At 35.7% G+C, this 27,576-nt stretch overlaps 1 protein-coding gene and 1 long non-coding RNA gene across 3 annotated transcripts in view; one reads left to right on the plus strand and one right to left on the minus strand.

Moving 5' to 3' along the window:
• Window positions 1-2,715: 2,715 nt before the first annotated feature.
• LOC141506918 (ICOS ligand-like) lies at window positions 2,716-26,112 on the minus strand. Of its 2 annotated transcripts, none has more exons than XM_074214127.1 (7): window positions 25,947-26,112; window positions 20,598-20,638; window positions 17,130-17,477; window positions 14,775-15,056; window positions 12,374-12,568; window positions 8,838-8,873; window positions 2,716-6,779 (listed from the first exon to the last, which is right to left on the minus strand). In XM_074214127.1, exons 1-7 carry the CDS (start codon window positions 25,961-25,963, stop codon window positions 6,769-6,771), a joined length of 930 nt encoding a protein of 309 aa, XP_074070228.1. In that variant the 5' UTR covers window positions 25,964-26,112; the 3' UTR covers window positions 2,716-6,768. The 2 variants fall into 2 exon arrangements, with proteins under 2 accessions (XP_074070228.1, XP_074070227.1); XM_074214126.1 differs by having other exon boundaries at window positions 2,716-6,894; window positions 25,947-26,111.
• Window positions 24,829-27,576, plus strand: part of LOC141506921 (uncharacterized) — a 168,014-nt gene continuing 165,266 nt past the window's right edge. The window contains exon 1 of the long non-coding RNA XR_012474014.1: window positions 24,829-24,913. This is a non-coding gene — a long non-coding RNA (uncharacterized LOC141506921). The remainder of the gene's footprint in view (window positions 24,914-27,576) is intronic.

The following is a 27,576-nucleotide window of genomic DNA, read 5'->3' on the forward strand; positions in this document are numbered from 1 at the left end:
CTTCTTTTTTCTTCCTCCTCCTTCCTTTTCTTTCTCTTTCTCTTCATTCTCTTGTAGAAAGGTTTCTATTGCTGAACTTCTATTCCAAGAAGGCCAATGATAAGGGGAAAAAACCTCCCTATACTCCAAAATATTTATAGCACTAGGAATTGGAAAAAAGCAGATACTCATGAATTGGAAAATGGCTAAAGAAAATGTGATAAATGAATAAAATTGAATATTATTGAACCATAAGAAATGATGTGTGTGACAATACATAGAACCATAGAAATATCTACATGAATTGATGCAGAACGAAGTAAGTAGAGTCAAGCTAACAATAGATACAATTACTTCACAAGTGAAAATAATAACCCATTAAAAAGTGCAAGTAAATATAACAAAATCATAAAGATCAAAAAGTTTTCAAATGGAGAAATATGGGAAGACATCCCCAGCTTTCCCTTTCATAGATTTGGAAAGTTCACAGGTATTACAAAATACACAAATCAGATGTATAGACTCCCCTCATCTCCCTTTCAAAAATTACTATTTAACATATGGGATGATTCTCTGGAAGGGAAAGAGGGGAGAATAAGTGAGATAATTATGGTCATATAAGAAATAGAAAATGTCATTAAAAATTTTCTATGAAAGTACCTATCATATACAACATTGGGAAGGTTCTAAGGAAGAATGAATTTTTAATTGAAGATTCCTCCTTTTTGAGACTCTCTGATATCTAAGTTCATATTTAGATGAAGGAAAAGCTGTTTTAATCTCCATTATGGAGGCAATTGTACCTCAGTTTACTGAGGTAAGCTGACTTGACAAAAGGCAAACATTATTTAGGCCAGCTAACTAGATAAAAATTTGCCATAAGCAAAAAACTCTCTGATTTCTCCTGTATGGGTCTGATGATTGTGAATATTCAACGATCACTCTTTTTTCATCTAGAAACATAGATTTAAATATTTTAATTGTTTATTCATTTTTCTGTTGTATACAATTCTTCATTTGAAGTTTTCTTGGCAAAAATATTGGAGTAGTGTGCCTTTTTTTTTTGCAATAAGAAAGCTGAGGCAAACAGGGTTAAATGACTTGCCCAAGGTAACATAGCTAGTAAATGTATGAGGGTACATTTGAACTCAGGTAGCTAAGCCTTCCTGACCTCAGGTCTGCTACTCTTATCCACTGAACCACCTAGCTGCCCTGATCTTGGTTTGATCTAGATCAAGGAAAGGTCTAAGAGATTATTTTACAGAGAGAAAATAAGCCTTATTATCTCCATAAAATAAAGGAAATGGACTAGGTGAGTTTTACCAGTTCCTTGTAGCTCTAGATGTATGATCCTAAGGAACACTGAAATCCCTCTGCTTAACATTTGTTAAAATCCCTTTTTAGGAGGAAGGAAATCCTTGTCTCCCTTCTTAACTACCTCCCCCCTTTTGGTTGCTGCTGTTAAACCCAGGGCATATCCTCCTTCTCCTTATAGTGAGTTAAGGAACCATTATAGGATATGAGTTTAACTTGTTCCTGAAGAATCCCTTTTATAAAAAAAATTTGAAAAATTATCATATGGACTTTGAAGTTTGCTTGCTACTTGTAAAAACGGGTCAATTCATTTCAATTCAACAAGTGTGTCAGACATTACGCTAGGTTTGAAGAACAAAAAATAAGATAATCCTGAACAATTTTAGTGAGCTTACACTTAACCAGAACGCCGTATAAATAGATAAGTATATGCAAATTATATACAAAATAAATAAAAATAAACCAGGAAGTAGTTGGAGAGTATGATATTGATATTGGGAAAGGACATTTTTGAACCTAGTCTTCAAAGGAACCATTTATTCCAAGTAAGAAAGATTTGAAAGGAGAGAATTCCAGACATGAGGGACAGACTGGAAAGGGCATAGAGTCAGGAGATGAAACCTGGGGGACAGTTTAGTCAGTTTGGCTGAATTTTATGGTGTCTGGCAACATAGTACTGAAGGCTTCAAATGGAAAATGTGAGGGTAATGAAGAATCAATAATGGAGACCATGGAGACATAGTGTTAAACTTATAAGGAACCTGAGGAATTGTTTAGTAAAATGCCCTCATTTTGTAGAGGACACAGACACTCAAAGACATTACATGACTCCATCAAAGTCTTTTCATCCTTTCTTCTTTGGCTGACTCCATAATCTCTCATTTGAGGGAAGAGACTTTTTTCCTCTTTTTGCACAGCATTTGATTCAAGATAAGTACTTAATAAATAAGTATTGTTACTAATAAATAATTCTTCCTGCTTCCTGAATATTACCCTGAATAAAATAGGTCCAATTCATCTGATCCTTCTCTGGTGGCAATGTGGAAAAAAGATGTGACCATATTCCATATTATAAGCTATCATGTATTTGAGGAATGCTCTTGTCTTCCTTCAGTATTTTCTTTCCAAGGTTCACTAATCAAGGAAACTTGGTATATGGTCTGCCACCACCATTTCTTTGAGAGTAGGAGAGATCCTTAGCACTAATTGTATTTTTCTTGAAGTCTCAGTTTGGGAAATGGTTCAGTAGCTATTTATCTTCAGAATTTAGCCCTCCTCTTCAAACAAAACATGCTAGTATAATGACCAATTATTATGTGAAATGGAAATGTCTATCCATATATAATGTAAGCCCTGTTCCAGTCAATGTGAATATAGGCAATAAACCATATCCCTCCCCCAAGATAAGACACATTTTGAAGATAAAATTTCAAAATTGTATAATTATAGATAGGATAAGATGAAGCCATTTACATTGTGAATTTTTGAAACATTCATTCCCCAAAAGGGATAAATACAAACAGATGGGATTAAGATTCCCTTCCAACTTCCCTCCTCCAACCCTGCAATAGTAAAAAGACAACACTTAAAACATCTAAACATTTTTTCAGGTTAAAAAAGAGCAGGGTCCAAATGTAAAAGTTTCACAGATTTCAAAAACCTCTAATAACCTTCTACAGAAGGTAGAGTGCAAGTCTGACACAGACCAAGAGTACCTCAAGGTGTCAATTGACATCTTTTCCAACAACTTTTAATGAGCCTGGGGAAGACATTAAATAGCTGGTTGATGAATCTCTACTTTTCAAAAGGGTTGACAATTACACAAGAAATGGCATTCTACAACACATAAAGACCACACACTCAATCTCTGTCCTTGGAACTTGGATTTCTATATGGACAAATATGAAGACCTCTGAAATGCATCTTTTTCACAATGCCAGTGAATGGTCACAAAAGGTGGTTGAGAATGGATGTGGCATTCTATAAGTAATAAAACAGACACTTGTGAAATCTGCTGACAGCATGTTTGGAAAGTTTTGACTCAGATACTTAGTGATTGAGTCAAAGCTGTAAAAGTGAAAATTACTGCTTATTAAACACTGTTCATTCTCCAAAGGAAAGCCTTGATATTTAAAAGAAGAAAAGCAACTCATGTAGTCACTTGTGGACTTTAATTGCTCTTGTCTTGCCTACAGGTTTGTTTGTTTTTTTAAACTCCGGTTTATTCAGTCTACATGGGACAACCACCAACCACCTATTTCCTCCCACATGTTACATTGCACCAGTATGCTAAAGCAATAAGAAGCCTCTTTTTTCCAAGATTATCCTACCCTAGAGTGTGAAATCCATCTAACGTTCTATAATGATGTAGTGTCTTACCCAATCTCTTTGTTGAACTCAAACTTAAGGCCCTGTTTCTAAAAAACACAGAATTTCAGAGGATTCTAAGATCTAGAACTAGGAGTAACTTTAGGGGTCATTGGGTTCTATCTCCTTACTTTACAGATAAGAAACTAAGGCTTAAAAAGGGGAATTGATTTAGATAAGATCATATGACAGAGAAAGGTTTTGAAATCAGGTCTGTGTATTTACTTTTTCTATTCTACTAGGATACCTAAATTTAAAGTTTAAAGCCTGATTTTTCAGTGAGACCAAAATCAGAATTTTGAATTTGCTAAATCCTACCTCATCCTTTAAAAGAAAATAAACAAAACCTCTAGCATTTAAATTCTTGGTGTTTCTCCAACACCATTTGCTTGAAAGTTTTGTGGATCCCATGTCCACTAAAAGATAGAAAAAATCCTGGAAGAATAATTTGTACATTTTGGTTCAAACTATTGACACTTCCCTTAAGACCCCCAGAGTCTTATATAATCCTCAAACATACAATATAACATAATATATACAACAAAAAAAACCTCAAAGAAAATATCCTAATTTCAAAGAATTATGGTATTATCATACTACCTTAAGATTGGTAATCTTTAATAATTAGGTGCCAAGATACTGACCTATGTCATCCTAGTGTTGTATTGGCCTATAGTAACTAAGGGACCACAGGAGGACAAAACCTCTCTCTCTCTCTCTCTCTCTCACTCTCTCTCTCTCTCTCTCTCTCTCTCTCTTCATATATATATAATATTATATATATGTGTGTATATACATATATGCACATATATTCTCAATTAGGGATTCATTTAAATTAACAAAACCATATTTTAAAGTGTTAATTATCTCCTAGGAGAGTTAAGCCTAGAAATCATTCATATGTCAGTCTGAATTTAATAAAATAATATTCCACTATTGAATTAGGAGGTAATGAAGAAAGGGGATTTTTAGACTGGAGAATAGATAAATCTGAAATATTACTCACTATAGTAAAAGGTAGACCAGGGTGGAATGCCCACTGGGACATTTCATATTGCTTAAAGTTACATTGAACATGGGGCAGATGGGAGGAGGGAGATAGACTGAGGGACATAGGTAATTATGAAAGAAACTTGGTCCCCTTTGAAATTTTTCCAAGGCTGAGAAACTACTTCTCAGTTGCCAAAATTGAAATTTATATTTTATTAACAAATTTCAGACTCCTTCTTTAAAAGATATTCACATAAGGTTCTGTAAAATATAAGCTTTCCAATCTCTCTTACAAGAAAGAACAAAATGACCATTTACTTTTTAGATGTATAACAAATCAACATCCCATGGATGATCCTTTTTTTCTGTCTTATGTTTGCTCTTTTTCTCAGGAATATGAGTCTTTTAGGATAACAGTGCCAAATTATTTAACTTGGCTGTTGGGACATGAAAACAAACAAAAAATACCACTACACCCAAGCACTACCTTTTCTTCCTATTTTTTAAAAGAGATTTAAAGATTGGGATTTCATAGGATCTTTATAGGAAGAAAACTTTCCTTTTGCCCAAATACAATTTGAAATCCACTTTTTCTCTCAGTTCTGGTCAGGAGAAGTGGCATCTTAATGAAGGGTCTCACCCACTTTTCCTCTATCTATATAATCCAATTTAAGAAAATTGTTCTGCTTCATTACTAAACATCTTACACACACATAGGTGTGTGTGTATATGTGTGTGTGTGTGTATGTGGTAAGCTACCACTTGTTAATTTTTCAAGATCTGAAAACTCTTTCCAAAGTGCCAAAGAACCTATGTGTTTATGTGTATATACATCCATACATATAACATGCACATATATCCATACTAGCTCATGTTTGCACACAAATATGGAAATAAATCTTTTATATCATTGATTTGGATGTTTTGATTCATGTTTGCCCATCTATACAACTCTTGTTTACATTCTTCAGTAAGTTTGACACACAATAAGTTTGCTTTCATTGACATATCAAGGGTATTCAGTGGAGCAATTGGTCCATCTCACAGTTATCCTCATCTTTTTTGTTTAAGTATATTTCCCTATAGACATCATTGACTTCAGTTCTTCATTGAAGGTTTTTATTGCTATCTTGTACCTTGATCATACCCATCAGGAATCTCTGTGAGATACTTATTTAATAATCTATCTATCTATATCTAAATATAGAGATAGATATATCTCTACACATATTTAAGATTGGATTTCTCTATCTTACCCCTTGCTAGGCAGTCTGATGCTCCTTTGCTCTTGGGGGTTCACCATATTGTTGGTGGACTCAGTGTAGACCCTAATTGGCTTAGAGTATTATAGCTCAGGACTCCCCAGTTTGAGAGATAGACCCACTAGCCTCAGCCACTCTGGCAGGAAGGATTAGAGGCATTCATCATATTTTATACACTATTGCATTTTTAAAGAGTGTGGCATAAAGAATGGGTACTGCTAAGGGAGTAGAAAATATGAATCACTTCCAGAATAGGGTAGAGCTGCCTCCCAAGGCCACAACATATACTCATCTCTTATACAGTCCTCAAAAGTGTACAGTGCAATCACATTCTTTAAAAACTACACATCCTTATGTCTCTTTTCTCCATTTCAGAAACTCCATACCAAAATGCCTTAATTCCAAGTTTTGCATATTTTGGCTATTCTTGGAGCTGAAGTGGATGCAGCCTGCACTTCTGATGGGAAGACAGAAATTTATAGACTGGAGGGATGAAAGGAAAGAATAAAAAAATGATGACTGGCTTTTGTTCTTCAGTCAGTATTACTTTCCTTTTCTACTATGGTCAATCGTTAAATAGAAAGAGGAAGATTCTCTTGGGTTCTTCTACCACAGAAAGTTTGTTGACCCTCCAAAAATATTCTTGAAATAGCTGAATTCTCCCTGCTAGCTGGAATCACTGCAGTTTGCAAGAGTGACCACCATAACATTCCATTAGTAAAATAATATTCCAATTCCTCAAAGGTACAATCCTAATGTTTTGAGTTCCAGATGGCTATTCTTACTCTTCTTTGGAAGATGATTGGAAAGGTAGAAGACAATCATTTCCCCTTCTCCTTGGTCGAAAGAGAGTAGGTCATTTCAACCCTGTAGCAGAAGAATATTTGATCAGTCAGGGTCTAATCGAAATTGTCTTTGTCATGTGGTAGTTTTCAATCAGGTGTCTGGTTTTTCATGGAGATTGCTTCTCTTTCAACATAGTCTTGATCAGGAAGGAAAGGGAGAAAGGTGAAATATAGACTCCCACTTTAATAAAAATACATGTATAAAATATATTTATATATAATATAATAATAATTATATATAATAGTAACATTTTACCCCTGCTATCCCATTGGAGCCTCACAACAATCATGAGAAATAGGGGCTATTAACTCCATTTTACATATGAGGAAATGAATAACTTGCCTTGAGTAACACAGGTAGTTCTTAAAGGTCTGAGGCACAGGATTCACACATATCTTTCTCAATAAACCTAGCATTGTACACTGTACCTTATAGAGCTTTTTTATCTGCCTTTAGAAGGAAAAGTAATCAACCATTATGAACAATGCCATTACATGTGAAACTCCTCTCTTCAATCACAAGCAAACCCCAAATGAAGAGATTTTGAAAACAAAGGACATATTTTAAGTCAGTTAAACTTCTAATCCTTTAAAATGATCAATATGGGATTACTTGCTCTTTGAGATTGTATATATTCAACCTATATTCTCCAACTTGCACAGAGTACTTTTTGGTTGTTTTTCATTACAATTTAATTTTCTAATTAAAATACTGAAATTAAAAACAATTAGTTTACTTTAAAAGACTATGTAATCCACAGGATATCTTAGGTATTGTAATCAGTATTATTTCATTCCATTGAATAACTATGTATCACATTGCACTTATGAGAAAGTGGATTCTGGGTGACAATGCAGGAAACATCTATCCTTCTCTGAGACTGACTCCCCTGGCTCTTGTAGTTGTCAAGGCAAGGGAGGATACAAGGGTCTGGTAACTGCATTGATAGCAGGGTTACCTGGCTGAAGGGCATGGCATAAAGTGAGGGCATGGCATAAGGTGAGGACAGGCCATTCCTTTGTATCAGTAACTTGTTTCCTCTCTTCCTCTGTACTTTTCTACAACTACATAAGAGAGGAATTTGGGGTAATCCATATTTACATGGAGCTTTAAAAATTTACAAAGCACATTCCTTATAATTATGCTCTGAAGTATATAATTCCTCACTTCAAGCATTTCTCCATTTCTCAGAAGAATAAAAGGACAACTGTCTCCTTCATTGGAGTGGGGCTCTGGATTTAGCATTCTCCTTCCCCCAAGCCTATCTTTTTGTTCTAAATTCTTTTTAAATTCAACATTCCTACTTTACAGAATCACTTTACTTTCTTTTCAGGAAGGAAGGAATTTGGAGGAAACATTCAAAAGAAAGTGATACTTTCCTTGGTTATTACATTAGTCCTGTTAATTTCTTGTGATATGAACAAAGGTAGGACAAAAGCAGGATTTCTTTAGGGAAAAAAGAATTTTGAATCAAGTTCATAGTATTTAAAATAATTTTTCTTTGTGTCTTTATTGATAATTAAACATCATTTAATTGTACATTAAATTTTTAGAAATAATTTCTGAAAAGGAATATAGGTTTCAAAAGGGGTATCTCTATAGCAGTCATCTACCCATAATGATTGCCTAGGGTAGGGTTGGGGAACCTTTTTCCTGCCAAAGGTCATTTGGAGATTTATAACATCATTTGAAGGCCATTACAAAATTATCAAATTAAAAATTGGCCTACTATATTTGGTCAAACATTTAATTGATTTATCCCTAAAAAGCTCCTAGACTTATTGAATTATGTGGTTGCCTTGACAATGCCAGTCCAAATGATTTCTTGGGTCTCACACAGTCCACATCCCTGGCCTAGAGTATACTATTGATTGAATAACTATTTATTTCTTTGAATTAAAACTCAAAGCTTAAAGATGTAAATATTCTTTTAAATTGCTAACCTTAGATTCTAGATAAGTAAATGACTGTAGTCATTTTCCATGTTGAAAAAATGCCTGTTGTGAAGGTTTAAAATTAATATAAAAATAAGTTTTCCAAGTGACATTAGTTTCTATTTAATTTCCTTTTTTTCCTTACCGGTAGTTTCTGTCATCTGTCTATTTCCCTGGGGACCTGTAAAAACAGAAATAATATTTTGAAATATCACAAGAATAGAAATAGGTTAAAGATGTATAGAAAACCCTCTTCTTCCTTTAAAGCTAACACTCTTTTTTATACATCTGTGTTATGTTGAATATTTGGGATAACTCTCCCCTCATTTGTCATTTCTCTCTAATCATTTCCAAGAATGGGAGGGCAATTGGATAAAGGAGTTTAAAGTTTAAAAATAAGTTCTTTTGACAATAATGATTGCCATTTCATTCTTTAAAATTTTTAATATGTTTTTTCCAATTATATGTAAAAACAATTTTTGACATTCATTAAAAAAAATTTTGAGCTCCAAATTCTCTCCCTTCCTTCTACCCTCCCCCTTGAAAAGGCAAGCAGTTTGATATGGATTATATTCATGTGCAGTCATACAAAACATATTTCCATATTAGCTACATTGAAAAAGAAAATAGACAAAAATACAACCATGTAAAGTTTTTTTTTCCTTTTAAGTAAGCTTCAATCTGCATTCAGAATCCATCAATTTTTTTCTCTGGAGGTAGATTTGCTATTTCAGTCTTAGCATAAATAATAAAACACTAATTTAAGAGAAATGGATGTTTAAAGTTAAAATATTAATATATAATTGAAATGTATATAGCTATTATTAACCATTATTATGTCAGAGACTGCGTATTTGAAAAAAAATTGTTGGAATATTTAGAATTCATAACAGAAGAAGATAGCTCCTGGGTGGTAAATATAAATTGAAAGTAGAAAGTAGTCTTTGGGAAAGCAATATTGTCTTTTATTCCAAAATCACAAGGATACATTTAAGTCTGTCCTTCATTCTCTGTAGAATCTCTGCAACCTTTAAAAAGAGCCAGCCCTGGGCTTTAGATTTAAATGAATTGGCAGTGCTAACTGTCTTCCATCAATTCTAGGGACTTTATCTTGGCTTTTAGGTTTAACATCTTTCTAGACATTTTTGATCATTGAAATTCAGTGCAAATGCTTCCTGGACCTTCTTTGCCCTCAGCTGCTTTCTTCCTTCTTGGGTTCAAAGAGCTGCCATCCTAAATTCCTTATTACCTGCGCCTTTGTACAAGTGTTACCACCAAACTTGGTGGTTGGTCCAATCTCTTTTCTTCTTTTCTTTCTGCCATTATCTCCACACAAAGTAGGTCATAGGAAAAAATTGTTTTTCTAGGGATTAATTACAAGGAATCAAAGCTATTGTAAGGACAAATAAAATAAAATAAAATAAAATAATAATAATAATAATAATAATAATAATAATAATAATGTTTGTCCTTTATTCTTGAAGGAGACCAGGACATCAGAAAAGTGATACCATGACAAGCCCATGAATTGGATCTGAATGAAGGGGTGCTGTGCTAAGTTACCAGCCTCACTTTCTCCTCCAGAGTCATCTGGATCCAGTGGCCCAGATATAAATCAGGATGACTGGAGATGGTCTTGGATTTAAGGCAAACAGGGTTATGTGACTTGCCCAAGGTCACATAGCTAGTAAGTACTAAGTCTCTGAGACTGTATTTGAATTCTCATCCTCCTGACTCCAAGGCCAATGTGGATTAAGTGAAGGTCACACAGCTAGTAACAGTCAAGTGTCTGAGGCTGGAATTCAAACTCCCATCCTCCTGACTCGAAGGCTAGTCCTCTATCCAGAGCACCATCTAGCTGACCATAAATAAAACATATCAATTTAAAAAATAAGAGGGTAGAGTATTTGGAAGTTCATATAAAAGCAATATATTTTTTTCCTAGTTCTAGACTGAATGGCAATTGTTTTTCAACCTAAACTTTAGCTAAGATTCCACAAAGACCTAATCCTGATTCTCCCTAGGCAGCTTCTGTTTCTCCTCAGATGAGAATGGTATCTTCTGTTCCTTTCCTCCAATAGACTGTGAGCTCCTTGAGAGCAGTCATTTTCTTTTCCTTTTTTTAATCCCCAGTATTTAGGTTAATCGGCATGTTGTGGGTGCTTAATAAATGAAAGTTGACTGATTGCTCTAGAATATTCCTCATGCCATTTGAAACTTCCTTATTTGGGGTATTCCCCAAATCTAGGTTCACATTCACAATTGAGAAGACTTTTGGATGTTCTTAATATGTAATCACTTAGTTTTTAATAACTTCTTCCCTTCTCCAAAGGACAAATAATGAAATGCAAAAAGTAGTATGAGTCTTAGTATTATTTCAAAAATCAGAATAATTAGTCCTAGTCACTCCCAAAGTTCACACTAGATAATCCCTTTCCTTGTAATTATGCAGGGCAGAATTCAGACTTTTTTCCTCAGAAGTCAAATTGAGCTTCCATTCTCTTAGAACTCTGTTTCTTGGTTTTTTTTTTTAATGTTGGTAGTGAATTGATCATTGTAACTTAAATTTTATAACCAACTTCTCCCAGCTGACCTTGCTTAATTAAGATAAAATTGCATAGAAATCTCAATTCTTTGTTATTACAAATATAGATTCCCAAGTTTCTTTTGTATATACTCTTATTATTAATAACCTGCTTTTTTGATGGGGGAATGTTAGTTTTTAGAATGGGGGATGTATTCCATTAGAGAAGGATGTATTCAGTTATTCTGAAAAAGATTCCATTCTGATCTATTTTCTAAATTCATATTGATACAGGAAAATGATGCAAAGAATTATGAATGTAGCAGAAACAAAATTCTATAATCTTAAATGCTATTAAATCTTATTAAATGGGTGGAGGTAGCCTGTAAATTGACTCCCATTGTTTCACTGTTTAGGGTAAAATTTGTATCTTGATCTCCTCAGTATTCAACCTTCTAAGGGGGAATTCACTTTTGCCCTCAGTGTCCAGATAAAGGGCAAGGCTATAAAAACTGAGTTGGACCTCCACTGGAAGCCACCCCACTCTCTCTGGTCCAGTCAACTCTGCTTGACTGCTCCTTAACCCTATCTCTTTTTACCTATCTCCCTCTCTCTGTCTCTACCTCCTAGACCTTTCTTATTCATTCTGTCTTAAGAGCTTCTGACCCTTTGGGAGGAAAATTTTTTTAACCTGTTTACTTTGTTATATTTTATAATAAAATCCTGAGCAGTTTTAACATCCCAGAGAAAGCATGCAAATTCCTATGCTTTTCAGTGGCTCCCAAATTCCTGTGCTTATATGGTGACCCCAGATCCTAGAGGCAACAATATTACTTCTCAACTCCATTTAGAAATTACAGTTCTGCATGTCCATCACTAATAGTACCAAGCTTTGGTACCTTATTTTGATCCAAATATTTTTTCGTATAAAAGAACTGAGCTAAGAGATGTTTAGATTGCAAACAACACTTCAGCATTCCTACAAAACAAAATGGACATTAACTATTGGCAAAGGTTGCTTTTCGTGAATGAATTTCATGTTTTATAAATTTCAGTTTTATTTTTAAAAGAAATAAAAAGTGGATGAACATTTTATAACCTCTTTGCTCCTTTTGAAGAAAATAGTGTTAAAAAGAAGTTTTTTTAAAAAAAATCACCTGTGTAATCTTCATAGCGATGTTTCTTTTTACACAGCTTTTTAGTCCAAATCACAACCAGCAGAGGAATTCCAACCAAAATTGCAAAGACTATAACGATGGCCATAATGGGTATGTTCCCTGTTGGTAGAGACTCATTTGGGGGTGTGGTAAATTGATGGCGATTTATGTTTCCTCCTCCAGAAAGGAGAAAGCCTGAGAATTAAAAGCAAAGAAGGAAATGTTTATTAGTCATCTTTAAGATGGACATATAAGATAGTTATATAAAAATCTTTTACTAATATCATTAATATTTACTTTGGAAAATTATAAACAACTGAAAGCTTGATTTCTTCTAAGAAAACTAATTTTCTGCATATTAATGTTTTCCTCATTTAGTTCTTTTCACTATTCCAAAATTTTCCTATTAACATTTTCAGGTTGCATGAATGGGCTTTGAGGGGTATTTTAGTCTAAAAGACACAAAACATTAAGATTTAAGATTTACATTCCCTTAAAAAAGAAAAAGGTATATACCATAGGAAAAGAAGAACACTGAAAACAAGGTTGAAATCCATATATAATATTTGTGTGTGTATCTCTCTCCTAGAAATACATATATATATATATATATATATATATATATATATATACATATGTGTATATATTTTATATTCACTTAATACATTAGCTAATTCCCTTAAAATACAAATTTAGGTGACACAATGTTGTATGGCACAGTTTAATTTCATAGCAACAAAGTTACAATGGAAGATATTTATGGAAAGTCATAACTTTAAAGCTCAAAATCTCCCTAACCTCATAGAACTTACATTCTATTGCAAAAAAACGAATACAGCGAAGTAAATTAAAAACTACATATGACAATGGAGGCTAGGATACCAATTTGTAGGTTCCTGAAGTAGTTTAAGATAATGTTTAACTTGTGTGAGGTGATAAGTTCATTGAAAGATATTATAAAGAGAGAAGGAGAAGAGGGTCTAAGTGGAGCCTTGAGGTACACTCAGGAGGCAGGACATGGGTGAGGAGAAATCTGACAAATGGGAGAACTAGAAGAGTGGAGTATTCAGTAGAGGTTAGTCTACATCATCAAATGATGCAGAAAGATCAAGAAGGATAAAAGCTGAGAAAGGACTATTGGATTTGGCAGTTAGCTAATTGATGACCTTAAGAAGAGCTGTTTTAATTGTGTGATGAAATCCAAAGCAAGACTGTAGAGGGTTGAGGAGTGAGAGATGTAATAGCAGCAATGATTAGAGGAAGTTTTTTTATGAAAGGAAAAAAGAGATTAAGGATGATAAAATGATGAAATGATAAGGTCCAATGAAGCTTTCTTGTTTTGTTTTGCTTTTAAGAATGAGAAGACTTGGGGATGTTTCTAAATAGCAGGGAAGGGATAGATGATAGAAAGGGATTGAAAATTAGGAAATTCTGGGGGGATGATTGCAAAGGCAGTTTAATTCTGTTAACGGGGTTGACTTAAAGTAAAGGAGTTACTGTAGGTGAGAAGAAGAGCCATTATTTCAGCAGAGGTGGAACAAAGGAGGATGGTGGGGGGGGGGGGTAATACCAAGAAGTTTTGAGATATAAAATAGGGAGAAGAACGGATTCACAGAAAATTTTATCTTCTTAGTCAAATAAAAGGCAGGGCTCTTTGTTAAGTGGAAGGTGATATGGGAAATTTTAAAGAGATAAGAAAAGTTTTGGTAACTGGGATTGGGGGAGGGAAGAGTGTGACTCCCCAATTGAGGAGAAGTAAAAGGATTGCTTTGCTCCAGTGAGGGTACTATTGAGATTAGATAACAAATTTGTGGTAAATACTGTCTCATAACCACTGTGTGCCTCAGTGAACTCAAATATAAGTGAAGATCATGATAGTGCCTGCCTCTCAGAGTTGTGAGACTCAAATAAGATAATATTTTTAAAGTGATTAGTACAGTGTCTGGTACAAGTTGATGCTTAATAGATACTTATTCCCCACTCACTTCTCATCCCTTGTATCATGAATGTCCAACCTTTTTTAGCTTTTCTAGACTGTATCTCCCAACAAAAACTTGTCAAAGGCTATGTTAATTAAGGGTTAAGCTGATCTGAAATGTGGCAATGTTGGTGCATGCACTCACTTGATCCTTCATTTTCAGGTTGCATGAATGGGCTTTGAGGGATGCTTGCAGCCTGCAATTTTCAGGTTGGACACACTTGCTTTCTATGGATACCATAAGTGAGGGAAAGACATTACTTACAGATACCAAATTCTTCTTTGCTCCAAAATCACTTTTCCTTTGTTCTAAGAGGTCATTCTGCTTATGCTCTAATACGCTTCCTTTATCATTTTCATGGTGTAGTTTGATTAGTGAAAAATAATTGCACATCTTTCCCATTTGATCAATGAATAACTTACTTGACTGAACTGTTAGGTTTTGTTGTAGGTTCACATTTTCTATACAGCATTCAATACTGATATTAGGAGTCCATGCAATCTTTAGCACACTGGAGACGCTGAATAAGCCTTTCTCATTGATGGTGAAGGTATCATTTTGTAGGCTTTGATTGAGCAAACTATTGTCTGTTTTGTTTACCCAGTAAACCTTGGGCTTTGGAAAACCATTGTGGGAGGTGCAGGAAAATGTAGCTTCCTTATTATTGTTGGTCTCATCAGATACTATTGGAACACTATAGTTCGCTAGAGAAGGGGAAAAAATGATCATATTAGGGATACAATCAAATTTCTGAAAATTACTAGGGAGATATTACAAGAAGGGGAAGATTCCCAGGATGTTGGATTATGGGTACACTGGGGGATGAGATATGAGCATGAAAGGTTAGAAAGGTGGTAGTGGATAGAGTCCTGGCCTAGAGTCAGGAAGACTCATCTTCCTAAATTAAAATTCGGGCTCAGACACTTGCTATCTTTGTGACTCTGGGCAAGTGGAACCTTACTTAACCCTAACCTTATCTATAAAATGAACTGGAGAAGGAAATGGCAAACTACTTCAGTATTTTTTGCCAAGAAAATCCCAAATGTGGTCATGGATAGTGATATCTGACTGAAATGACTTGAACAAAGAGGAGAGAAAGTAAACTTCATTTTGGGTACTGGTAAGTCTGAAAGAAAATCTTAAAGTATCTGGCAACAGGAGACTCCTCCCCCCAGGACCTTGTGCTTCCCCAGGCAATAAATATCACAGAAGTGTTTCTTTAATGAGGGTATTTTTTCAGTGATCTCCTTGGTGTTTACTGACTTTCACCTCTAATATTGAAAGCTGACCACATATCTAAATATGAAGGAAAATGGTAAGGGGGAGACAAAGTCATCCTCATCTGCAAATGATATAACAGTCTATTTAGAAAATTCCAGAGAATCAGCAAAGCAATTGAGATTTTTTAAAAGCTGCAGAAAAAGAGCAAGAGACAAAAGAGGTGCACATTATCTTTGTTGCTAAAACAGTCCTAATAAATACTAAGGGGGAAAATGCTGAAGGTTGATTTTTGTGTGCGCTAAGTATTGTTTGTTGGATATCATCGTAGCTTTTTAATTGTACCATGGTCTGAAATGCTTTCTTTTCTCATCACCACAAAATGTCTTCCATTAAGTCCCAGCCATAACCCTTCTTCTACAGGAATATGTTCCCAACTTCTCTTAATTATAGTGTTTTCCCATTCTTAATTATTTCCTATTTATCCTTATTTTTTCATAGGTGTTTGCTCATTGACTCATTAAATTGTGAATTTTCTAAGGATAGGGAATGTCTTTTGCCTCTTGTGCTTAATAAATGTTTGTTGATTGACTGACTGATTTGACTTTATCATGGGTAGGCTATTTAATCTTTTTGGAGAATATAACTTATAAAAGTTTTATATATGCATATATATATAAAACATATATAACGCAAAAGTTATAAATATAAATAAATAAAACTTATAAGAGGATTAGATGGATGACTTCTGTTGTCATTTCTACCCCCCAAAACTATGATTCTATGAATACTGAATAAACAAGTATAGCAAGGTTATAGTTTCTCCAACAGCTCTAGATCTATTAGAGATAGTCAAGAGAAAAGAAAAACATAATTTAGAAAAAATTTCATTATAATTGAGTCTATTTCTAGTATTTTTCAACCAATCTCTTTCCTGCCAAGTTACATATAATCTTGACTGTAGAAATTAAGTTTTTTCCCTCTGTATGGGAGACCAGTAAGCCAACAGATAGCAGGTTTTGTTTGACATATACTTCCTCAAGATTCACTGATATTTTATTCTGATGTCTTATCATGGAATAGAGTTGGCCTTATTCAATTCTTTAAGTATGATCATGATAAAACCCTCTAAAGATAGCCAAGGTAATGGTGATAGTTCTTTGTCAGAAGGCTGACTAGCAGTTGATGACTTTTAGGGAGGCCATAATCACTCACAAAAATTTATTAGCTACTAAGAGTTTAAATATGTTAATACTCTATTATATCATAAAGCAAAGGATCTTTGGTTTCATGGGAAAGGGACTGCTTCTAAGCAAAAGAGACCATGACTTAACTATAAGTCTGAGTTATTTGACTTATATATATTTACACAACTATTCAAAGGCAGAAGTGGGATATGAATGTAGATCTTTCTGACTACAAGGTCAATATGACATCCATTGGGGCCCATTGCCATCCCTATTCTTTCAATAAAAGCATAGATTCTTATAGAATTAAAATAGTTTCCAAAGACATTACAATAGTTAACAATCAAATTTCTCTGTTTCCAATGTCCTTACCTGCCACATGGAGATTGATTATGGATGTGAAAAGGCGATCAGTACTAGATTTGTTTATGACAATGCATTCATACTCCAGTTCATCTCCTATAGTGATGTTGGACAAATGCAGAGAATAATCGCCTTGTTCCATTTTTTCAAGTGTCAGTGATGTTCTGTTCTTATACTTAAAATCAACATAATTGGAAGTATCATCACCAGGAATATAGGAATTTAGAGGTACTATTGGTTCATTTCTTGTTTGCCAATAAACACATATTTCATTTAAATCAAAATGTTTTTTCCCAGGTCTAATGCATCTTAGATCAACATTGCCTCCTACTATTCCATGTACTTCTTCTGATTTAGCTGAAAAGACAAACATATTATGAAATTAATTTGTGATATTTTTCTTTAAGTTGTTTATCTTTGTAAATATATTCACAAATATGATTTTATGAATAATGACTACAGTATATGTATATTTAACAGAAGACTGGAAACATATCCTCCCTTCCCCAAGTAATAGTCATTTCAATAGTTAAATAGGGATTATCAATTTATTACCCAGAAGCACTAAATGATATAAAATTTTTAGAAAAAGACTTATAAAGTTAACATTAATTAGCACCAGGAAAAATGTTGAGAGAATAAGAAAGGGAATAGAATAGTAGAACATAAAACTGAATCAGGAAGGGGGCATTAGAGATCAATCTGGTCTAATATTTTTCTCTCTCCCAATTTTGAAGAACTCCAAGGTGTTGAAGTCCTTTTCCCAAGGTCATATATCACTAGTGGAAGAAGGGAGATCTGACTTCTAGCTCAACATTATTTCCACTATTCAAGAAAGGGAAATAAACAGGTCAAGAACTGATAAGTTTGAAGATATGTAAAGGATTTCTGGGAGAGCTAAGTGGCATAGTAGAAAGAATACTGAGCTTGGAATCAGGAAGACTCTTCTTTATGAGTTCAAATCCAGCCTCAGATACTTGCTAGCTGTGTGACCCTGGGCAAGTCACTTAAACATGTTGCCTCAGTTTCCTTATCTGTAAAATAAGCTGGAGAAGGAAATGATAAACCACTGCAGTATCATTGCCAACAAAACCCTAAATGGGGTCAAAAAAACTTAGATAAAACTGAGAAATGGCTGAGCAACAAAAATAACAATGAATTGTTGAAATATATAGAACCATCTGTAATTTTTGTCACTGCAAAGGGGAAAGGGCATAAATTTCACTTGTAAAATATAAATGATAGTATACCCAATGATCACTTAAACTCAGATTTGTGCTTATTATGTTCCTCATTGCAAGGAAATTTGGACATGTGTTTAACCAAATGTATTAACACACTAGTGATTTCCAACCCTCTGGGCTGACTCACTGTCTCAGCATACATAAAAATAAATCTGAGATAAGTCTCCCTAGAGGCAAAATATGATAAACATAGTTACACAAAACTTATAGAATTAGAAAGATTCTCAACTTATTCTTAGTGAAGAATATAAGTAATTACTGGGTAGAATGACTATTGTAAAAGCATGATCTCTATTCCTCTGTGTGTGTATGTGTGCCTTAACTTTAATTTTGCTTGTAAAATTTCCCTTGAAAGGAGTGATATGTCTTGAGAAAGCAAAAAAAAACTAATAACCAGAGCCAGAGTTAGAAATCACTATATTAAGTATTTCTTCTCATGTTGAAAATTTGAAAAAAATTGATGGCACTAAAAAGACTATGTAAAAAATATCTAAAACTGTAATAGAGAGGAAAGGGAAAATAAGTATTTCTTAAATGCATATTCTCTGTTAGGCACCATGCTCATTGTTTTATAGATATTATCATTTGATATAATAGCTTTCTAATATTGTCCATTTTGTAAGGAATAATAATTTTTTGACTTTTGAAACAACACATGGATGAATTAGAATATAATAATATTCAAATCAAAATAGATTAATATAACTTAGGAAAGAGTCCATTTCTTTCAAGATTTTTCTTTTCCTTCACTGTCTCTTGGGTTAATTTTTTTCATTTCTAAGCTCATCACGCAATCTATAATATGTTTTCTTGGTTATTCATGGGAGGGACTAATGAGGAAATATAGGCAAAGGTATAAGAAGATATAAAATTGTACTTTTTCCACATTATATCACTTTGAGAGTGATTCTGTATTTTATAGGTCTCCTTTAAATATGGAGGAAGAATAAAATGGGAATCATTGCCCCCCCTCCCCTCCGTCCACTTGCTTCATTTAAGTGGCTCTTAAGAATGTACTGATTGTACCTTTTTGTAGCCAATGCTCAATCCGATCACAGTGACACTATGAGGATTCAAGACATGTTTTATTGAATTGATAAAGTTTTACTTCTAATAAGTTAAGAAGTTCTTCAGGAAAATTGTACTTGTGGATACATGTTACATTGATCTTTGTTGAGGCTAGACCACTCCCAGGCTAAGGAGGGGATATGTTCATGTGACATAATGTCAGGGATCCTGAGAAGGTACCTTAATTCATCACATTCTCTTTTAACTGCTCTCCAAAGTCTTTTCATTCTCTTAGCTCAAGACTTTGTTATCAGGACTGTTCATTTAATTACTACTTGAGCAGAGACCTATAACTACAGATTGGTGTGATTCAATTTTTGGAATTGGCATATTCTGAAAAATTTCTCTGAAACTTAAATTTTTTCCCATAATAAGTCTTACTTTATCATTAATTACAAAATTAATTACATGAATTATTACAAAACATTTTGGTCCCCCAAACAGAATAAAATCATACAAGATTTCAGCAAAGCTTCAAAGTTTCAAAGAAGTCAGTACTTCCTAGGGACATAATTCCATGATGAGTCATGAAATATCTAGCATTATTCTTATGGCTTTTATTTGGTGTTTTTCCCTCTTTCTTGGCACAGTAATTTAAAAAGAAGTAGCTATAATAATTGAAGATTAACTGAACTGGACATCAAGAAATCCAACTTTTATAATTCTCCCTTATTATACAAGATGAAGATAATATGAAGCTAACTTCGACTATTAAGGAACTATTTTCTAGCACTTGTGGTAGCTACTTGTTCTTAGAAACAAACCAGTCCTGGAATGTATAGAACATATAGCCAAGGCAAAAGCAGCAATTGAAACTATAGGTTAATGATTCAGAATTTCAGAATGAAGCTTCAAATGAATAAATGGAGTGGAAGGGATGTATTTGCTGCATTTTCCCATGAGACAGAGATGGATTTTACCTATATAGAATTACAAAATCTAGAAAAGCATGAATCTTTTTGCCTTCAGGAAACAGCTGAGCCTAGGCTGCAATTCTGACTTCTTTTTTCAAATGGAAAGATAGAAAGGTAAACTAAAGGAAATTTAGTTACATGAAATGTTTGTAGATTAAGCAACTTTTACTTCTGAAGAGTAGGATGATCTGGGTAATGATCTTTTCACAATTATCAATCTATAAATTGCAATGGAAATGGTATTGACTTACCAGCTCTCAGATAACCAAGAAGAAGTAAAAAATATCCAGTACTACAATAAAATGAAAAAAAATAAGAGAAATGTTAGTGGTACAGTAGATAGAGCTCTGCCTTAGATCCTTACTGTGTGATCTCAACAGTCTGCCTCAGTTTTCTCATCTATTAAATGGGGAAAATAAACTATCTCCCAGGGTTGGTATGAAAATCAAATGAGATATTATTTGTAAAGCACTTTGCAAATCTTATAGCACCTAAAGCATATGTAAATGCTAGCTATTGTTATTATCCATAATTATATCACATAGTTGGTGAATATGTCTTGGATGAAGGTCCTGCAAAGAAGACTGAAAAGGAACAGTTAGGTGGGAGGAGACCCCAAAGAAAGTCATGTCAAGAAAACCTAGGAAGAAGAGATAGTGCTTAATAGTATCAAACACTGCAAGAGATAAAAAATTATGAAAACTGAGAATAAGTCATGAAATTTGATGGTTAAGAGATCTTTTGGGGAATATGGTTGAGTTGAATTATGATTTCAGAAGACATTATAGAGATTATGATTTTAGAAGACAGATTATAGAGAATTTAGAAGAGTAAAAACCATCTACATCCAATTTGTAGATGGTTTTTTCCCAAGGAATTTAGCTGATAAAAAGAGATAAAGGATAAGAGCCAGAAGGGAAAAATAGAATCAAATGAGGGGCTTTTGAAGATAAGTGAGATATGAGCATGCTTATAGGTACCAGGGAAAGAGACAGTGTATAGGAAAAAACTGAAGATTAGAGACAATATGAGTATGACAATGGGGACCCTGATGTTGAAGATGGCAGGGGAATGGTTCAAGGATACATGAAAGGGTCTTGGCAAGTAGAAGGGTCATCTGAGGGAAGGAAGAGAGTGGAGAATATTGCCAGAGGAACTGGAGAAAGGAGAAGGGGAGAAGAGGGAATTTTAATCAAATGGCATTGGGTGTGTGGTGTGGTGTGTTGTGTGTGTGTGTGTGTGTGTGTGTGTGTAAGAGAGACAGAGACAGACAGACAGATAGATGGACGGAAAGACGCAGAGACAAACAGAAGTAGAGAGATAGAGACAGACAGGGATGGAGACGGAGAAAGAGAGGGGCAGAGACAGAGAGACAGATAGGGATAGATTTATTAGCCCTGGGTTCCTGAATTGATATTACTTCATAAATTCATAGAGAAGCATAGATTCTCCTTAATTAATCTATCAGCTCCAGAGTTATACTCTAATATTTAAATAGAACAGAGAAAACTGTTTACTCCACTTTCATCTCTCTCTTTGTTTCCCTCCCTCCCTAATTCCCTCCCTCAATCTCCCCTAATCTCTAGTCCCATCTGTTTATACTCCTGGTCTTAAAAATTAAAAGAATATAAATGTAACACTTACATAATTTATTGTAGTAGCAAATAAAAATATAATCATAAATTAATATTTGCAGTATATTGCTGTGAATAAAGTACATGAATTCACCTTTGTATTCTTTAAAAAGTGAGGGAAAAGAGACATGAAATAGAATATTCAACTCATTGCTATTCAGCACTATTACTTACTCCTCAATTCTATATACAACAGTTCTATTATATGATTCAGGAATTCTCTTCATAAAATCTTGAAAAAATGAGTTAAGAACAGTTTACTTATAATGTATCTTAAGATTCCCCAATGAAAAAACTAACTTTCATAGTTCTCTCACTGATGATAGCTAATTCCCTCCATACAATCTATTTTAGATGAATAAAAGCTAAACTCTCAGCTCTCTTAGACTCTTCACAGGTGAGAGTTAACATTGTCTTTCTTCCCCGAGAAATGGCAGCTTAAATTTAGGTTTCTCATAATGCTTTACTCCTACCATCACAGTTTGCTGTTTAGTTCCTCAAGATTCTTTTCCCTCTCTGTTTCCCTCTATCAGTACCCAAAGGTTCTGTGGGTAAGGCTTACTGAATCTGGTGTTATATTTGCTAAACTGGCAAAAGACTTGGCAGCCTGGAGCCCAACTCAGTTGCTGCCTTCTGACTGGTTTACCCACCTAGAATGTCAGATTGTCAGAACTCTTATGTGAGTTCCTCTGCTTTGAACTACTATGCCTGTAAGTCACATAGCTTGCTACTTCAGAATTTTTAAATGACATTTTTAAAAAAAGAAAAGTTAGGGATTACTAATCTAGCAGTATAAAGGCTCCTGGACTTGGAGTCAAAGGATTATGATTCAAAAATTTTGGTTGGCTTCCTACTACTATTTGAAAGACTTTAGATTAATCATATTCCTTGCCAGGGGAATGTTGATATGATAGCTCCATATATAAGGTTACCAGGCCATTCCTGAATTCAAGAAAAGAGAGTGTCCTTTACAAGAGATTTTGTAAAAATCAGGTTCTTTGTCCTTTTGTTTTTGTTCAGAAAATACATTCACCAAATGTGTACTTCAATGGACTTTTAATCAAATTAGTATTTGATTACCCCTTGGTGGTGCAAAATCATAGCAAATCTATACATTGTTAACCCATTTGAGATCATCTATAGATTTTAACCTACTCCAGTCTTGTGTAAGTAACCTTTAGCTATAACCTTCTATGTTCTATTCCACAGGGGATATATCCAAAGTTTTCAGGTTCATATGCAATCTTGATATTGTGTAGATACCAGTGAAAGATGTGTATCATCCATGAGCTATCCATCAGCTCCAAGTATGTTACTGGCTCATTTCCTTCTCTAATCTACCACTTTTTGTGCAATTTTAATGTGGTCATTCTGGCAAACCATCATCTGTATATAGAATACAATTAAGACACTATCTTGATCAGTAGTCTCAAATAGGGGCATCACATATATAGAATGCAGAATTATACTATTATTTTCTTAGGCAATTCTTAAGAAATATTTTGAAAAAAATGATTTTTATCTTTTATGCTCTCCCACTTCTTAGTGTCACTTTTCAAACATCCCCTTTTCCTCCCCTTCTTTGCCCCTCAAGCACCAGTTATTGCTCATCCTCTGGCATCTCTAAAACTTCCCTCCCCCTTTCTTCTTCCTCTACCCCCCCCACCTCCAGTTCCTCATACTTGAATTCAAAATGACCTTTTTCACTTCCCCTATCAAAACTCCCACTCCTTCATATGATATTAAGAGAAAAACATTTGGATTATAATTCACACTAAAGAGTGAGATAAGGTCTCCTTTACATGAAAAAGAAGCAGTGAAAATTAAAAGGAGGAACAGTGGAAAGAGTTCTAGATTTGGAGTCAGAAGATTTTGGTTATAATCCTATAGTATTTAAATATGAAAAACAAACAGGTATATGAGGTAGTCACATGGTCCAGAGAGAAAAAGGAATAGTTTTTGTAGGCTCCAAAGGTAAAAGATGTTTAGGCAAGTTGTCCTTCATTAAAGTAGGGGATGGACCAAATGATCTCAAAGGTTCCTTCCAGTTTTAATCTAGAATTGAAAGTCTGTAGAATTTCGGACAATGGAAAGTAAAAAATGTTGCATAGGAGTGGTAATTGGGGATTTTGTGAGATTTACAAAATTTATAACATAACATTCACAGTGGACCTTTTATATATAAGGCTAGCCCTATTCATGACAATATGTATGTGATCACATATTTTATAGAGATATGCCAGATGTCAAAATATTTAAAGTTATAGGCCATTCTCCAATCTCATGTGGATTTTTGCCTACTCCTCAACTTCAATATACCAAACTGAACTCCTTTTCTTCCTTCAACCTATTCTTCCTTTTGGCATCTTTGTTTTTGTTAAGGGTATCATCATCTTCCCACCCATCAAAACTTTTATGATGATTTTGTAAAAAATTTTTTTCTAACTTTAATTCTTGTCCCTTTTTTCTTCCCATCCCTTTCTACAATTCATCTAAAACCTTGTAGTCTATTCCTTAGTAAAGTTTCTCTTTTCCTTCTCTTCCTGTATGACTCCTTTACTATTTAACCTAATTCAGGCTCTTATTTTGCTTCTTGATCTACTTCAGTAGTCTCTTTAAACATATATTTCCCCCAATTACATGTAAAAATAATTTTTAACATTATTTTTTCAAATTGAGTTGATATTCCCCAAATAAAAATCCAGTCTCTGACTTCTTTTCTCTTCAATTCTTCCCACGTAGGGCTGCCTTATTAGTCTTCCCTACGCATGGCCTGTGACTAAATCACTCCCCTGCTCAAAAATCTTCCTTGGTTCTCCACTTCTGCTTAACACAGTATTCAACACTTTCCACATATGATCTTACTTCGCTTTCAAATCATCATTACTCTCTCCTCTAGTGGTCTGGAACCTGTCCCTAGCTTTTCTGCTTTGGTGAGTTTGTTTATGGTTCTCTGATCAAGCTATGCCATGATGCTTCCCCCCCCCCCCCCCCCCCCCCCCGCCCCAAGCTCCATCCATTTTTTTTTAACCTATTTCCACTATTTCAGGTCCTGTTCTGCTGCATGAAGCCTTTCCGGATCTCTTCCCTGTACTCTCATAGCTCACTTTTCTGGGAACCCACCATCTCTGTGCACACAAGTGTGGACAACCAATATAAGTTTATTGACCTGAATTCTTTGTGATTGTGATTTTGTACACTACATTTAATTCCTGCCTCATTATGCCTCACACATATTAGAAAAAGTCTGATTTCCTCCATTTATGGAGTTCCAGTAAAATAGCCGTTTGTGACTGGAGTGTACCTATGCTTCTTTTCTCCCATCCCCTTTTTACCTCCTTTAGTTTTCTATGTATTGAGCCTCGGGTGTTAACGTTTCTTCGAGGTAGCCTTCCTACAGAACCTCTTCTTATTGCCAAACTCCTTTCTCTTGTGACACCTTGTTACAATTATTAGATGGTTTTAAGCTTAGGGGGTGGCCCGTTTCTAAGCGCCTTTAAGAGATGACTTTTTCCCCTTGTCATCTCACACCCTGGCAGCTGCATCCAGCTGCTGCCATTCTCGGGCTACAGCTGCCCCTTACTCAGTAGCTCACAGAAGCTGGCGATGGCCCAAGCTGGGCCGTCTGCCCGGCCCGATAAGTTTGGATCCAGTTTTATAAGGTTAAAGATCCATTCCCGTTCAGCCACTCCCCCTTGGGGGCCCCCGGGGGCCAAGGGGGCAGGGGACTGGGCATCCACAGCCGCCGGTGCCCCGGCTGTTTTCATTCTCTCTGTCCCAAAGCAGCCAGGAGGCTTCAGAATCCCCCGGAGCAACCGCGCCGGGCTGTGTAGGTGGCAGAGGGGGATGGTTCCAGAGGGGGGCCGGCCTGCAGGGTCCTCATTTAGCCAGGGGACCCGGGTCTCTTCCCTCCGGCCGCCGGCCCTGGTCCCACTCCCTCCTCCCTCTCCCCTTCCCCTCGCTCACCAAAGTTTCAGCGGCATGGCAGGAACGCAGGAGAGAGTTACGGGGACCCCGCCAGGAGAGCAGCGCAGCCCGAGCCCTGAGATCTTCCGCCCCGACTTCTGCTGAAGCAAGCCGCAGCCACGCAAGTGTCAGTCCTGCCCCCAACAGCACAGTCATTTGCTTGGCCCGCTGGCCCGAGCCCGCAATTTCCTCCTCCCACAGCCAAGCCCTGCCCACCTCCGGCCCCCGCCTTTGCCAGTCCCTACTCGCCTCTTACCCGGGGCTGCTTGGTGTCTCCTCCTCCCTCCTCAGCCCCCGGGCCAACCCCAGTTTAGCCCTCAGACCAACCCCCCCAAGCCATCCTCAGTGGTTTATTTTCCGCTGAAGGCAACAGAAACTGCATCTGTCCAGAGGCAATAGTTTCCAAAGACTGGATGGGAAATGGGGAAAGGAAGTGGAGGGTGATGAAAGTCTTCCCGAGGTGATCCCCTTGGCCCACATGGACTGTGGGCAAGGGACTCAATGTCTGGGTGCCTTCCCCATTCTCCCAACCCAGTTAAATCTCTTAAAATGGCAATCTCCGACAAAGCAGGTCTGCAGGATCTATGAGGCCATGCCGTCGAATCAGAAAACTAGGGTTCAAATCCTAAATAAGTACCTTTACCTTTCTAACCTTTAATTTCACCTGTGTATGGAGAGGAAGGATAGCATTAATCTCTGTTGCGGAGCTCCCAGAATTTACTTCTTTTTTAAAGAGGGTCCTGTTTGACACAGTGAGGGAACGTCAAGCTTCGTGTTGCCTGGATTTAGGAAGTTTCCTCACTGGATACTGGTTTCTCAATTGGGAGATTTGGACACTGTAGCGATCAGACTTTCTCTTTGAGGAGGGAAGCTAGATTTTTCTCTTCTTTTCTTTGGATCTTTGAGCTGGGGAAAGCTTTGCAAGCACCAAGACAAGTTATAACCTATGAGAATTTTATGAACACCACTTAAAATGTACAAACATGAATTGGGGAATAGTCCAAGAGACTATTACACTAAGAATGATAGAACAACAAACTTACCAAAGAATGTTTATTTTTGGGTTAAGAACTGTGCCACATGGATTTTTCTGGACTTTGGAGAAACAAAAAGCTCACCCAATTAATTTGCCTAGAACAGCAAATATTTAAGTGGTTGGAAAAATGTGCAAAAAAGGATTTCATCTCCCTGTGCACCATAGTTGATATCATAATATCTGTCCTTCATTCTCAAAGAAGACCATGGCATCAGGGAGGTGATGCCATGACAAGCACATGGATTAGATTTGAGTGAGGAGGTGCTGTGCTAAGTCACCAACCTTTCTTCCCCAGAGTCATCTGGGTCCAGTGGTCAGATATAAATCAGGATGACTGGAGGTGGTCCTGGATTCGAGGCAATCAGGGTTAAGTGACTTGTCCAAAGTCACACAGCTAGGAAGAGTCAAGTATCTGAGGTCAGATTCAAACTCAGGTCCTCCTGACTCCAAGGCCAGTGCTCTATGGACTGCACCACCTAACTGCCCTCACAGTTGATCTAATAATAGAAAAAAAGGGCATAATAAGATATGCTATGAAGCATGAACCCTCTTCTCTGACAGTATTTAAAGAAAATCTGTCAACTGGGCAGTGGA

The sequence above is a fragment of the Macrotis lagotis genome, chromosome 1 (assembly GCF_037893015.1).
Source record: "Macrotis lagotis isolate mMagLag1 chromosome 1, bilby.v1.9.chrom.fasta, whole genome shotgun sequence".
In the NCBI taxonomy this organism is placed as follows: Eukaryota; Metazoa; Chordata; class Mammalia; order Peramelemorphia; family Peramelidae; genus Macrotis; species Macrotis lagotis.

Bases quoted from the DNA above. Each gene is read 5' to 3' on its own strand.
- LOC141506918 (XM_074214126.1), bottom strand. The intron at 17,478-20,597 runs GTAAGTCAATAC...TTGTCTTTTCAG, and splicing joins TCTTGGTTATCTGAGAGCTG to CTAAATCAGAAGAAGTACAT. The intron at 15,057-17,129 runs GTAAGGACATTG...CCCCTTCTCTAG, and splicing joins AATCAATCTCCATGTGGCAG to CGAACTATAGTGTTCCAATA.